The sequence below is a fragment of the Diadema setosum genome, chromosome 14, assembly GCF_964275005.1.
Source record: "Diadema setosum chromosome 14, eeDiaSeto1, whole genome shotgun sequence".
NCBI classification, from domain to species: Eukaryota; Metazoa; Echinodermata; class Echinoidea; order Diadematoida; family Diadematidae; genus Diadema; species Diadema setosum.
Genome location: NC_092698.1, coordinates 1,370,325 through 1,386,780, shown reverse-complemented (window position 1 = coordinate 1,386,780; position 16,456 = coordinate 1,370,325). Strand labels below are relative to the sequence as shown.

At 36.8% G+C, this 16,456-nt stretch overlaps 1 protein-coding gene across 1 annotated transcript in view; it reads left to right on the top strand.

Annotated features, from left to right (window-relative positions):
* The first annotated feature begins 421 nt into the window (after positions 1-421).
* LOC140237721 (GTP-binding protein Rheb-like) overlaps positions 422-16,456 on the top strand; it is a 52,887-nt gene continuing 36,852 nt past the window's right edge. Inside the window, exons 1-2 of the mRNA XM_072317648.1 lie at positions 422-557; positions 5,156-5,227. Of these exons, the coding sequence (XP_072173749.1) occupies positions 503-557; positions 5,156-5,227 (127 nt within the window). The 5' untranslated portion in view covers positions 422-502. The remainder of the gene's footprint in view (positions 558-5,155; positions 5,228-16,456) is intronic.

Sequence of the window (16,456 nt, the reverse complement as noted above, 5' to 3'; positions counted from 1 at the left end):
GTGCTCTGAAATGTCTCAATTTAACGTTCCATTGTTGCACGAATAGGCCTATTGCTTCTTATTCGTGTATAATCCTATGGGCAGAACTCCCCTATTTCATTTCAAGAATTTTACTAACAGTATAATTCATGTTCCTTAAAATGTGTTCTTTTAAAATTCAATGGAGAAAATTACACCTGCCAGCCCTGGAATCCCCTCCCCTCCATTTTCCCCGTCACAGTTGTCAATAGACATCAAGAATAATCCTAGTCAATAGCCGATATATTACTTAGTACATTATACGCACACTGGATCTGGAAACGCCTCCCCAGTCCTATTACGCCAGAATAGCCTGAAGGAGAGACTATACTTCGCAGCTGGATTTATCCGACATCATTACGATTCGGAGGCCGATCGGCGTTTTGATTATTGCCGTCGAGCTAGGCAAGGTTGTGACAAGCCCTGCCGATTTGGTCAATTTGTGTTATTTTCAGAGCGTTGAATACTTCAAGAAGACTTAAGAATGCCTCCTGATACCAAGGCTCGGCAAATTGCCGTTATGGGCTTCCGATCAGTCGGTAAGACTCGTTGGTCTGAGTGTGTAAAGTAGGAAAGGCTCAGTATGTCTATCGCCATTGTGAAAAGACAATAGTCCCATTCATTTGGTTTGGTTGTGATGATGCGTACGTTTGGATATTACAAGTATTGAGCTGGAGCTGAGATAAAAATGAAGGTAGAATATCTAGAAACAGACGGCGACTCACGCTGTCTTGGAAATCCGTTTTGTTCTTACATGTTGTTTCATATCAGCTGTGTCAACATTTGGTCTGCTCTGTAAGGCAGCCTCCTTAAAATTTCGCTTTTTTATGTTATCTTTGTGATTGTTTTTGTGGTTTTTTTTTTAACGTTAATCATAGTTTATGTCCCATTTTGTAAATAGATCTTAAGCGGCTGCCCATGATTTGACCATTTAATACACTGTCCAAAATTTGATCACCAGCTAGATCTACTTGTCTTGTAGAAACCTGTGGCCTTTTTTTTTTTCCTGCTTCACCGTTCACGTTGTTTCATTAAAAAGATGTAAACATGGTAAAGTTTATGCTTGTTATCATTTTATAGTAGGCCTAGAAAGTTTTCTTGTAGTAGGGTAACATCCCCAGTATTCGGTCACTTAAGCTTTTTTGCAATATTTTTCAAACTAAAATAATACATACATACATCATATCTACAGCAATGTATGTGAAATATATCAAATTTCTTTAATCTCAACTTTCATTTCGTTCAATATCTCACAGAATTGCACAAAATTGCGAAATATTTCACCTTGAAAATTCCCCAGTATACGGTCATCGGCTCCAGTATTCGGTCACGCGATGTGCGCGTTCAAAGTCAATGCGTGTTCAAGGCAGCTGAAAAACGCGCGCGCGCGCTACTTTGTTGGCGCAAAATTGCATCGGGGAAGTTGCGGCGACTGTTGGTGACCGAATACTGGGGCCTCGGCACTTGCATTCAACCCTTGTACATTGGGACACTGTATTGGCACGTACGGACATTTTGTTTTTCTTTTGCGTTTTTGAGGATAACATTACACTCCAAGCTTGCGATAAGCGAAAAATCTCGCGAGAGAACGGCGTATTTCTCGATTTTTAGCGCTTTTTCGGCGACCTGTACTCTTAAAACTGGGCCTTATCCGCGCGCGCTTTTGGAAAGTACCGCCGATTCTGCACTTTTGATGGTAAAATTAGGGATTTTGGATGGATTTTTGGAGGGGGCTAAGGGAGTTTCCTGTTGTGAATGAGTGTGCAAGTATGTGAATTAGTGTGATTTGCGTGTGTTGTGACAGTTGAACTTACAGGCTGGTGACTAGTGAAAGTGACCGAATACCGGTGCCTGACCGAATACTGGTGCCCTTACCCTATACACAGTGTACTACTACTAGTACTACCGACCTGTCCACTACTGAATGGGGAGGGTGCTTCAGGAATGAAAGTCAGGTACAGCAACGCAACTTTTGTTTTTTGACTGTTTTGATCACAGACCAGGGGCAGATCCAGGAATTCTGTAAAGGGGAGGTGCCTTTACAATATAAAAGGGGGTGCAGGTGCCCCCCCCCCCATTTTTCTTTTTATTTCTTTTGTTTTAACAAAAAATAAAGAGGGGGCGCACGCCCAGTGTGCCCCCCTTTGGATCTGCCACTGCAGACTGTTCAAAAACAATGAACAAAACTCATTACCCTTGCAAAACTGTGTTAGCCAGACAAGCTTATTGGACGTACAATTGTAGACCCTCTCGATATTTTGCAAGCAAATTCAAAAGCAAAGTTTGGAAGAGAATGTTCAGCCCTTCTGAGAACTACAGATATGTTTTATTTGTTTGATGTTCCATTTACAGTAAGTTGAAATAGGTGACAATGACTTTTGTACATTTACATGTATTTTGTAAACTTTTTTTTTCACTTTGTCTGTGGTGGTATGACCTCATATTGTAGCATGAGCTTTCTGCTTTGCAGGAATGTGCTGTGAAGAGAGAGAGGAGAGAGAGAGAGAGAGAAAGGTGTGTGTGTGTGTGTGTGTGTGTGTGTATTTTTTTATGTGTTTTACTGACAGTAAATTACAATGTATTAGATACCTGATTATCTTTTTCTATACTCCACTGTAATGCAGCAATGTGCCCCTCCCCCCCCCTTTGTTTTCCTACTCAGAACTCGGTGAACATTTACTCAGAAAACAACAGCAACAGCAACAACAACAAAACCCCATATCTATTCTGGCCACTTTTGACGTACTTGTACATGTACCTGGTTGTGGGCCTAAAGGTTTACAATTAACTTTTTGCCCCTTTGCTTCTCCATATTCTGGGCATGGTCTTTGTCACCTTATACTTTAAATGTCCTCTAGTCCTACTGTCTGTTCAGAAGTTTAAGAACTTCTAGTCCATTATAATTTTTAGTGTTTGGATCTGATCTGCTCTACAGTAATTAATTGTAATTCTAAGTCTAATTCTGCTAGTCTTATTTTTGAGCAAAATAGACTTTGTTGCTTGTTTTTGCACTTTTTAAATTTTCTTTGAATTCCTTTCTAAATGAGGGTGCCATATTTTGAAGCAATATTCTATTGATTGGCAAGATTTCCCAAGTTCGATGAAGTGTTGTTAATCAAGGGAAGAAAATGAACATGGTGGTATAAATGTGAGGTGATAGTATGGGATTGTTTCCAAAAGACACTGTAAAAAGCACTCTGGATTTCCTAACTGTGAGCACTGTGTTAATATTCTTTAATAGACAATACTACACACTGGCTAGATGGTCCAGACCAGTAAAAATCAGTGTCAGACCATGCAGCAACTTTTTCAGGAATAGACCAGTATAAAAAAAAAGAAAAAAAAAGAGGAAAATCTTGGTACCTACTGGTCCAACAAGGACAGCCTGGGCCAGTAGAAAAAATTGGTTAATGTGCAGCCCTGCTTTAGATTCCTTTTAGTATCAATGATGTGCATATATTCCACCTTACATTTATAATGGACAGGGAATAATTTACCAACTCAAATTTGATTAGCAATTTCGGTTGATGAACAATGTTTCAAATGGTATCCTGTACACTTCTATAGAAGAAAACAGCTACACAAAAGTTAGTTTGTGTAGCAGTGGTGTAAAAATGCATAGCAAATTGCGATGCGATACCAGGAAAATTATTCCCTGATGGATGTTAATAATTTCAAAACTTGATTTTTTAACCACTTGCTCAAGGTTGTATGCCTAAATTCAAGGACATGGGCATTTACCCATATGTTGTGATTTCCTCAGTTATGCTGTTTGAAGCAGTAATTCACAATAGATTGGGCTTGATTGCTATCAGTCAGTTCCAAAGCAGTTAAAGGTGCAGTTTACCATTGGAAGCAGTGATTTGAAAATGTTTGAGTTATCATAGGTCAGTTGTATCACAAAACATCCTGCCATATAAAAATTTTGCAATAAAACCTAAAATATAAGGAGATACATTATTTTCTGAAAAAACATAACTGTAGACGGTTTTTATATTCTATAATTTTTTTATTATTATGCATGATTATACATGTAATTATTTTTCATATTTTGTGCATTTAACAATACTTTACATTGACTATCCTGATTAACCCGTTAAGGACGAGTCCCGAGTATACTAGGGATGGGGTCTTTGGGAAATGAGTCCATCCTCAACGGGTTAAAATGTTTACATTGCTTGTTTCTATCCCTAACTCATATTTTAGAACTATTTTGAAGCACTAAAGCTGGGTTTTTGTTTCATCTGCAAATGGTAAATAATGCCTGTCATTGCCAAGATTTTTGTTATTGTGATCCAATATTGATATTGTTACTCTGATACCTGAGGTACATGTATAAGATTTTATAACTACATAGTACAGATAGTGACTTTGAAGTTTCATATGTGTTTATTTTGGGCGATCCTTTCAGCAAATTCTTGTGTGATATGCTTTGATATTCAAGTGCTTGTATTTGGCTAAATTACAGTTATAAAGCAAATAGGCTTTCTAAGAAAAAGTTATTACAGGATTGTACAAATAATGAAATAAACTGGGGAATAGAAGAAAATAAGATAAGAAAATAGATAACATTTAAGGAAAGAGAAGTGTCTACATGTACTTGTGTTGCTTTTGAAATGCTCTATCCACTGTCACATGATAATGTCATTATTTGCTACGTGTCAAACAATTTTCATTTGATATTTTTATAATTCACCTTTGATTCATTCCTCAAATATGTCATCTTCAATACTATTGGTGGGTTTTTTTTAATACGATTTTACTGTTTTGGAAATAAAAGCAAACAAACAGCTAGCTGATGTAGAGTAGATGATTAAACAATTCATGTAATGTCCCATCACTCTTCACAGTGATTAAGGTTGGGCATGGTAATCTTGCAACATTTATAAAAGACATTTTGTTTGCCCTCTGCTTTGAATCATGTGTGTACAATATGTTTTTTATTAGTATCTCATTGTACTTGTATATTTTGCAAGTACACTGTAGTATTAATGTATTGATGTGAGTTACACGTTTGTAGGCATCTTCAACAATGATTATGTTCAAACACCTGTATCACAGATTTAATTTTGTCTTGAGTACTAACCATACTGCTTCCATTCTCTTTGCACTGTCAATTTCTGTGTCATTCTTGCAGGAAAATCATCCCTGACTATTCAGTTTGTGGAAAATCAGTTTGTTGATTCGTATGACCCTACCATTGAAAATAGTAAGTATATTATTTGTGGTGTGGAGAAGAGGTATGTGTATAAGAACTTTGTCAGATCTATTCAGCAGGCCTTGTGTGTTAATGCTGTTGAGAGTTTCATATAAAAAAAATGTTAATTGCCTTTCTGTTGTAGCAACTTGCAAGCAATTCACTTGAAACAATTTAAGTGCAAGCATAATTTCGAATATATAAATATGCACACAAATTATAATGCAAATGAAAGTGTGTGTGACCATAAAGTAAAATGGGAACATGCAATAGATATCTGTTGTCATGAATATAAATGCATTTGCACCAAGAGAGTGTGGCCTGTATGGCCCATGTTTGAAAGAAAAGATGGATCGAGACTGGGATGATGCGGCTGGAAGCGAGGGAAGTATAAAGTTTTCATGTTACCTTTAGTCTGATATCATTGGTGGTGGTGATTTGTTTTGTTGTCAGAATGCAGGGGCGGATCCAGGGATTCTGTAAATGGGGGGGGGGGGGGGTAACTAATATTTCTGGTGCCACTTCTGGGTTTCATTTCATTTTTTTTCTTTTCTTTTTTCTTTTTTGTTTTCACGAAAAATAAAGGGGGGGGGGGCGTGTGCCAGTTGCGCCCCCCTCTGGATCCGCCACTGGAATGTGTGACATGTTGTTGTGCCACCAGTATTTCCCTCCCGTACGTAATACTGTCAGGCAATCTGCATCACTTTGATTTCTGGTTTATATACAGACTGTGCAACTTCACCAACAAGCAGATTGATACAGATCTTGACACAATGCCAGCAGCAAGCCGGCACAACTTGAATCCACAGTGCATCATAGGAAATGTCAACTGAGTTTGGGGGGGGGGGGGAATGTAGGGTAATGTGAACTGCATAATCAGGCACCCCCCCCCCCTTTTGTAGCTCTTTTTTCTTTTCTTTTTTTTTAAAGGGGGGGGGGGGATCAGAAAAAGATAAAAAAAAAAACACCCCTGACAAAACCACAAACTCCAAGAACACACTTGATACTAAACCTACAAACAGGGAGTTGGGAAGAAAACACTTGTAGAGAAGGGCATATTGCAGCAAATGATTAGCATAGATACTTGGATTCGGTACACTACATGTTGTTAATGTTATTGTAATAATCTGTTACATGGAAAACCACTTGCCATTACTAATATCATCATATTTTGTCTCCAATATTTTTTTTTTTTTAGTCCACTGTCTGACTTTTCTGACAGTAAACTTGTCTGTTTCTTCATACTCTCCCCTTCTTGATGTCTCTGTATAGTATGGATCCATAGTATTAGATATTTGCTTTTATTTTTTTCCCCTCTCACTTTGCCATAATACTCCACAGGATACTCCTTGAAGGACAAGTTCACCTTCATAGACATGTGGATTGAATGAATGCAGCAATATTGATAGAACACATTAGCAAAAGTTTGAGGAAAATCGAACAATCCGTCTAAGAGTTATGAATTTTTAAAGTTTCTACTTGGTCACTGCTGGATGAGAAGACTACTACAGCTTGTGATGTCACATGTGTGCAACGATATAAAGAAAATATAAAGAAAATTCAACATTTTTTCATTTTTCTTGCATAATAAAAGAACACTTGACTTCCCACTTTTAGAAGGCAAGGGGGAATAATATCACCCTTAACATAAGTCTGTGACGAGTTGAGGAAATGTGCACTTTTTTCAAAAAGTAGAATTTTGTGAAATTCTCTTTATATTTTCCTTATAGTGTTGTACGCATGTGACATCATACAATGTAGTAGTCTTCTCATCCAGCAGTGACTGTGCAGATACTTTAAGAATTCACAACTTTTGAACGGATTGTCCAAATTCCCCCAAACTTTCACTGACGTGTTCTACTGATATTGCTGCACTTACTCAATCCACATGCCATATGAAGGTGAACTTGTCCTTTAATATAAGTTGGTATTCTGTTCATTTCAAGTCTTGTAAATCTATTTTTGTGCACATCTTTGCATCTCTGCTAGTTACTGACATGCACACTTAATGGATACCAGCATAAATTTGGGGCCCTGAGAGTTCTACTTTCAAATGTATTTGATATTTTCATCATTCATTCATTTTTATTCCAATCAGGGTGCTACCAAGCTTTTTTTATTTATTTATTTATTTATTTTTTACCACTTGCTCGGTCAGGCAAGCAGATTTCAAATTGCTGCAGAACACAAGTTTGCCTGAACATGAATTTTACTTGTCTGAAAAGAGAGTTCAAAAATAGAAGAAAGTGATATAAAAATGTTTGGTAGATCAAGTGCTTAATAACGCACAGTGGGGCCCTGAGAGTTCTACTTTCAAATGTATTTGATATTTTCATCATTCATTCATTTTTATTCCAATCAGGGTGCTACCAAGCTTTTTTTATTTATTTATTTATTTATTTTTTTTTTTTTACCACTTGCTCAGTCGGGCAAGCAGATTTCGAATTGCTGCAGAACACAAGTTTGCCTGAACATGAATTTTACTTGTCTGAAAAGAGAGTTCAAAAATATAAGAAAGTGATATAGAAAATGTTTGGTAGATCAAGTGCTTAATAACGCACAGTGATTCCCATGCTTAAACACGTCGGAGTTACAAACTTGGTCAGATTGAGTGTTGGTGTTGCATTGCAGTGGGGCTTCTTCACTCTAGTGTTGGAAAGTTGCTGAAAATTGAAATTAATAAAGTGCATCGAAGGGCTTCTGTATGGTTGACTTTGTAGGTTTGTGGGAGGGAAAAAGTGAAAAAAAAAAGTAGCTTTAAAATATTTGCCTGCCCAGTCCAGGCAAGCATTTTTTCTCATCGTTCTAAAACACTCGCCTGACTTTGGTTTTTACTTGCCGTTGGCAATCAGGCAAGTGTTTTATGTACCCCACCTTGTTCTATCACTTGTCAGGTGAATGTGTACATTGTTACCAGGAAGTGATGGTATCTATTTACTTTAATACTGTGTGAAATAGGTCAAAGTACATACAGTATATGTAGCCATATTATTTTTTGTTCATTTCATTCATACAGTGTGCTCGAAATATTTGCCTTGTTAGAGCTTCGACACATGATATCAAAAGGAAATAACAAACCTAGCACTACAAAATGACATTGAGAAAGATATGATGGTAGAGGCTTTTTTTGTTTCGTTTTGTTGGGGGTCTTTTGGTACCACCATGTCACTGGCAGTTAATGTCATTTGGAAGTTCAATATTGAATATATTGTAGTGTTCTGAGTGTTTCCTCTAAATGATACCACAATTTATTCAGGATGGTAAATAAAAAAGAAATAGCAAAATTGGGTAAAATGATTTAGGGAGAAATATTAAGCATGGCATTAATGTAACAGTACATGTATTGAATGAAAAGGTATTGTGGATAAAATGCAGAAAGACATAATACCACAAATCATATGAAATTAGGAAAATTATTAACCCTGTAAACTTTACACCTTTATGAAATAAGCTACTAAAAGTCTAAACCCTACCATCAGATGGTATTTTGTCTGTCTGATATGAGTTGATAGAGGTTTGATATTCTGTCATTTCATGTATCAGATCCCTTGAAATGTACATGACATGATACACCACACAAACATCAGTGATGAGCAGAAGATTACACTTTAAATATCCCTAGAAATACAGCGTGTGCCTTCTGTAAGGCAAAAAAAAAAAAAAAATTGTTGCATTGGCGTAACCCGCCCGACCCTAAAAATTCCGCCGACCCCATGTTTTTTTATTATTTTTTTTGCTATCGATATCAAATATCTTGTTGATTGCGATCGCGATCTCACAAACCCAGAAGTGGAAACGGCTCTGGGGATATGGGATGTACGAGGGAGAGATCTAGCGCTTCACATAAGCCTTCCTTGATCAGTACGTCATCTGTTTCCAACACGGACACATACTCTAACAAGATTTATTCAGTGTATACGTAGCATTCAGACTGCGATGTATTGTGCACAGTTTTGCCATAGGTTTCTTGTATGGAGAACTTACACGAATCTGTATATGTGGGACTGTAATAGAGATCGCCGTGTGCGATGAAAAGATCGTACATATGGGTCAATTTGCATCTATCTTATCTAAGTCAAAATAGTAAAATATGAAGTGAAAACATTCAGGATAGGGATTTCAACATCTTTAAATTCTGTGAAGGGGTATAATTCCAGTAATATCGGCCTCATAAATGATTTGTAGAATAGATGAACACAGCACATTCGGTGCAGCAGTTGTAACTGTTTACTGAGCTGAGTACGAGTTTTACACGTAAAATGCAGGTAGCAAAAAAAAAAAAAAAAAAAATCCGCCCGACCGACCCTATTTGAAAATCTCATGTTACGCCAATGCAACAATTTACATTGTGTATTGATATGTGTTATATATATGTTATGGCTATGTGTGAGAAGAATTTAGGCCCAGCATGCTGTAGTGATAGAAATACACTGTATACAGTAGGCACATCAGGAAAGATGTGTACTGATGCAAGTTAAGACTAAAATTAACCCTTCTAATGTGTACTTCGGTGTCTTTCAAAATCCAAATTAGTATATCAAGTGAAATAAAACAGACTCAAACAAAACATACTTTCAACAAAGGGATCTTGTATGAGTTTTGGGGCCCTTTGATATAATGAGCCTATAGTCTCCTCTTCAGCTTTGGTGGGTGACGGGGAAAATTGTTCACATTAACAAGTTTTTACACATTATATGACCAAGGTGGACACCAGAAGTGAGACAGCGTGGAAAATTGTGATTGTGGAGAGTTTTCAAGAGCACTGTGCAAATAGGGTGTTAGGAGTCTTTATCTAATATATAAGGCATCTAATTGCACCACAAATTTGTGGGTGGTATATATTTTGTTTAAATCTTATATTGTACTTGACAATTGGTAGTCAAAGCAAACCATGGAAAATTTGGGTAGAGTATTTTTCATACCAAATGTTCATGCATCTTGGTTGATAGACAAGATATTTTTGCAGTACATTTAACATGTTTAAATCTGGCCTGTGTGCTGTATAACATTTTACAGTCATAGACAGATGATCAAATTGAGGTTTTATGTTGCCCTGTTAAATGTCTGAGTCTGTTGTACATGTGAAAGTAATTGTCACTGTTCCGGTTACAGTTTATTCCCACACTGTTAGGTTCTACAGTCGTGGTTTATTGTCGCAGGGTTGCAGGGCAAATTAATGCAGTCCGCGCAGAACGTGAATAGCTGGTATTGCGTGTGCATTTATAGCAAATCACAGAGTAGTTTCACTATGTGTGTATGTTTTTGTTACCATGACAACCATTGACATTTCCCAAGAAAGGCTGTGTTTGCAGTCTCCTTGAATGCAGCTTTTAACCATTCTTGTGATTATAAAGGGCTGAAGGATGTTTCATGTGCAATTAAACTTAAGTGTCTGAGAGAGCTCAGTCTAGTCTTGTCTAATTTTGGGAAATGCTTGATTTACGGTACGTTGCTATCACTTGTTGATCATTACAACACACAAAAAAAGATACAAACACCCAAAAGATGCAAACAAGTCAGATCCACAAAAGAGGAGAATGCAAGACATCAACAACAACAAAAAACAATAAATAAATGGCTTCACTATTGCAACTTGTGCAACAATTTTTGTTTAAGTTCTACATAACTTTTCTTTGTAATCGTTGCCAGGTAATTCCAGAATTTAGGCATTTCTGCTGTTCTTAGACAAAAACCAACAAGTTTAAAGGGATTGTACAGTACTGGTTGAGGTGGGGATTCATGTTTTGAACATGCCTAAGTGAGGTAATGAGAAACCTTTTATGAAATATGAAAGAGCATGTCATTTTACGAAGGATTCAACGTATATTCAATGAAAATTGGTTTTCAAATGGCTGAGATGTATCCAAAAAAGTGATAATGATAAAAGGCGACAGGCCACGCCTTTTATAAAGATCTCTTTGTTTAACCTTTTTTTTTTGTATCTCAGCCATTTCAAAACCGATTTTCATCCAATAAACTTTTGATACCCCTTAGATTTGCATGCTCTTTGACATCTCAGAGTGGTTTCTGAATATCTCGAAAAACATTAAAAGCTAAATCCTCACCTTGACCAGAACTATACACACCCTTTTACGCTTTAAGATTTCACATGAAAGTGTTGTCTATCCCCCCCCCCCCCCGCCCCTTTTTTTATACTATGTTTGAAGGTCAACTTGAATTCAAACAATTACTCTGTATAATATACAATGTATGCACCTTCAGGAGATTCATGGACTATCAATCCGGTGTACCTGTAAACCCATGGGGCTGTAACCATTGGTACTGGTAATAGGCTTCAACACAGAACCATAAACCAGTCCTTTTGAGTGTGTGTGTGTATTAAATGCATAGATCTGAATGTAATGTATTGTATGATGAGTGAATATACCTGTCTGTACTGCATAATGTTTGGCAACCCGAGTGTTTTATGTCATTTATATATATTTCTTGTTGAGTTGTGTATTGAGCTTTTATTCCAGTGATTAAAATAAGGATCACACTTTAAATGCAATGCATTGTGTAACGCTTAAAGTAAACAGTAGAGTCACAAAAGCAGCAAAATCTGCTAGAATGACCCTTAGGGAGGTTAGCGTAATAGATAGCTTCCTCTCTAGTGTCTTTTAATAGTCCTTTGAGGCTGTAAGTCACCTTCACTTGTGATAGTAACACATTGTCAGTTTTACATTCTCAACTGTATTTTGCAGAACAATCAAAGTACCTGATTTTAAGACTACATTGTTTCTCTCTCTCTTATTCATAATCAGTTATTGAATGCAAATATAGACATTGCTTTACAGGTACATGTACTAACAGTTACTGTGAAACAAAAGATTTTCACATGCATGAAATTTTCACAAATTTTGCGAGTCTGAGCCAAGATTGGTGAAATTAAAATACATGAGAAAGTTCTTGTCTGCACTTTGGGCCTATGTACATCGTATTGAATGCCACTGGCATTTTGTGAAAATTTCATGTCATGAAAAAGGCCATATTGGCTACAATTAATGTGAAAATTTCATGCCCTGAATATTTCTGATTGTACAGTAACTGCTGATTGGCCATTTTGATGTGTTAGTTCCTCCTGTTATGATGTGAGATGTTGTGTACGGGATATTAAGACATTTTGATCTTGTTTCAAATGATCACTACTGTGTAGCTACATTACTGTATACACTGAATATTTCGCGAGGTTTTTATTTTCGCGAATTTTGTGAGTTGGGTGCTATTCGAGAAATTAAAGACACATGAAAATATTGACTCTGATCCCGATGTGAATGTGACGTACGCGTGTACACTTCTCCGTTCAGTGCAAGACTCCATGATCGCAAATTTAACCACTCGCGAAATCGTCAGGAATTCTGGATTTGCAAAAATTTAGACTTGCGAGATATATGGCATATATATACAGTATCATGTTTCTGTTTGATATGAAGCTGTTGTGATACTGGAAAACCAGAAGTTTGCCAGCAATTTAATTTTGCAAATTTTGTGAGAGCCAAGATTCAAAAGTTGAAAATGCATGCGATAGTTCTTGTCAACACCAGTGGCAATTTGCAAAAAAAAAAATAATAATAATTGCAAATATTTCTGATTTTACAGTACTTGTTGATGTGTGAGCTCTTCCTGACAATGTGAGATATTTGGTGCAGGAATATATTTTTGTCTTATTTCAAATGATCAATGGCTACATTAAAATGTTTGTGTTTGATTTGATTATAAAGCTAATTTGTTAAATCTGGGGAAAATTCTCATGATTTGAGAATAAATCCAAATAAAGCAGGTCTTTTCACTTTTTGGTTTGTTTATTTGTATATACAGCCTGTAACTCTTCCTCCTGTGGACTTTTTTTAATAAAAAAGCTAGTCAAATCACCTTGTCCAATTACATCATGCACAGACACTGGTTCTAGGAATGCAGTTTGCATGTGTGAGCTATTGCTATGTCAGGCAGCCAAACCCATAGGCAAGGTGCATATTGAGTATGCATATATGTTTCAATCCATTTTTTTCTAATCTAAAAGAGGTTGTGGGAAAGGTTAATGCAGATCAAAGATAGAAAAGTTTGTCAGCTTGTGTGCAGGGAGATTGGAGGGTGATCATCTCATTGAATGTGTTGTAAATTTTGCCCGCAATGTCTTTAAAGTTAATGTTATGAGAGAAGACAGGAACATGTAACCCCCTGTTCAGACACAAGCCTGTTTATACCAAAATTCAATCAAGAAACGACTTATATCGTACAGCCGACAGACAGTTCAGATGCTTATTTCGACCATTCCATTAGCCCCACCCAGTTATACCGTTCTATGGTCACCATATTTTCAGACGCACAATGGACACAATGGAATGCTGATTCGTTATCGAGTTCTAGTTCGAAACGATGCTTTAACCGTCGTTTCGCTATATGTCAATTTGTTATACATTGTTTTGTTAGCATTCAGACGCATAAATTCATCGTATAGCTATACTGTTTTGGTATAGCTATACTGTTCTAGTAAAAAAAAAAAATTGCGTCTGAACACCCTGTAAGTGTGATAATCTACATTGCATGACAGATGATATGTGTAAAGCACAGGTTTGTGGTTGTGTCGTAGCTGGCTCTAGGGGTTTGAAACAATACTTTCTTGCTCAAGCTATTGTAGGTACGCTGTATGAGCTTTTCATGCACATCTTTTTCATGAGGTAACAGTAATAACCATTGAAAGTCTTTACTGTCTTGTTTGTGTGTGTGTGTGTGTGTGTGTGTGCATTTGTATTAGGGTATGTGTGAGTGTGTGTATATCTCTTCTCTTCTTATGTGTGTATATGGCAAAGGATGCTATCGTCAGGTATTTGTTGCACAAGTAGGTCACATACCATGTTTTTTATTTCTATTTTTGGCAGTTTATATGATCAGTGGCACAAATGTAGTAATGTATCAAACCATGGCCATGTTAACCTAGCTGTACCTCACTCATGCCTCTGTCCTAGTTGCCTTGGCTTGATGTGACAAGCAGGGCCTCTGCAGGCATAACCTTTCATGGTTTGAAAAAGATATATTTTACAGGCAGTATAAATTGACCCATTTATCAGTACAGGTACTGAAACTGTTTAATTTGCATGCAAATATTTTATCAATGAATGACTCTGGGGGCATTTCATTGTATAAAGCATTATGTTGGATATTTTTTTTTTTGACAGATTTACTTATATCTCAGCAAATCAGATGCAAGGATATCAGTAGCTTCAAATAGTTTGTCAGGAAAAATAATATCTGTCAAAAAGCTTGATAAATGCTCCCCCCCCCCCCCCCCCACCCGATTGTAATCCTGACTATGAAATCTACTGTTATGAAATAAATTTGTCACTAACTTTGTTCGTAACTGAAGTAGACTGGTATCATTCAATTTGTCAAGACTGATTTGGTTTCAATTCAAATTATTTTATTGATAATCATAAAAAACGGAAATATGTACAACTGATGTAAAATGTGATTTGGATTGATAGAGAAAGTCAAAGGCTTGAGTTTGCTTTCCAATGCCTACCGTAGCTTCAATGTACGTACATGTACCAGGCTTTCTTTGAGTTAAGAACTGTTAGATGAAATATTGACCCCCCCCCCCCCCATAGTGTGGAATTGGCCTTTTATTTTTCTTGCTTCCATCAATTCCTTGTCTATGTTAGCAACTGGCTTAGCCTGCATTAGTTGTTGCAACAGCAGGCAAGCCTCTGTTTAAATGCCTTCTGCAAATTTTGCAGTGTCATACATGACATTTGCAAAGGAAGTGAAAATGGAACTTTTTATTGAATTTTTTTGAGGGGAATGGGGGGGGGGGGTGGGCTTTCTGTAGAAGGCTACCACCTATAGACAGTTCCATGTCGTGACTGGCACGGACACAGTTGCCAGGGTTGACTGGTGCTCTGTAATGAGATCATATATGAGTAACCACAGTCTGAATTTTTCACTTTATGGCTGCATCCGATTCTTGTCCCCTTTCAAGGGGAAACTGTCTAACAGTTGCACAACATGTCATTAGAAAGGCAGAAAGATGTTAAAAGAAAAACAACAGCAATAACAAAAATTTTCTGCTTACGATTGTTTTGAAGTTGTTCGGTTTTTTATTTTTTCTAACAATTTCTGACAATTCCCAGTTAATGGTTCAAAATGACAAGTATCCAAATCAAGAGCCAACTTTGAACAGCACTGTGCCCTTCTGGCTCTTACAAGCAGTACAAGTACTTGCAGCTGTACGCATCTATACCCTGGTCATTTCATATGTTTGGCCTAGTTCACATGGTCATTGTATACTACATGTATATGATGTAGACCCCAGCTATTTTCAAAGAATACTGTATTTAAAGCAAGATATTCTTATGGCGTGAAATTTTCACTAATTGGAGCTGACGACCTATTTTATGGATGAAATGTTTGAGAATTGTCACTGGCATTTAATGCATAATAGTGTAGACAAGAATTTTTTTGAGCATTTTGATTTCACAAATCTTGGTGCTCGCAAAATTTGTGAAATTAAAATGCATGCGAACCATTCCTGGTTTTACAGCAGGTTGATCTGGTGTGTTATAAAGAAAAAAAGTATGATGCTGGCATTAATCATTTTTCTCTGTGTAAATTAGCAAGAGTGTAGGGAGTTCTCTTTGAAACATGTCTACTTCTTGCTATGAGGTGATATGGGGAGGAAGAACAAAAGTTCATTTAAAGTTCACATGATATGTGTTTCAAACTTTATCAATATCTGTGTTTTTCTCTTCTTATGGCAGACTCAGTCCATATTTAATTCATCAGTCCTGGAATGTGTACCAATAATTTCTTATATCGTAAATTGAAAACCCATGCAGAACTGACGTACACTTTGTACAAGTACTACAACTACATGTACATGTACTATAGACCTTCATTGTGAGTCAGCTGATTTTGAATGAGAACATAATCTACTTTTCATTTTATTGGGGTTTTTTTTTTTCTTGTTTGTGTGACTATATCTTACAATATAGGCCCTATACAATGTATGTGTGTGTATTCAGTAAAAATAGCAAAATTCCAGATGCACAGTTGTCACTGGTGTTGTAATGTTGTACACTGTATGTGTAGATACATGTACACTGTACATGGTGCTTGGACAGAAATCTTTGTCATGAATGTTCAATCCCAGAAAAGGTACAGGTATCTCCATTCTCACATTCTACACTATCCTGACAGCGAGGCAAATACACCATGTGTGCACATTTAATCCTTGGGTTGATGGAA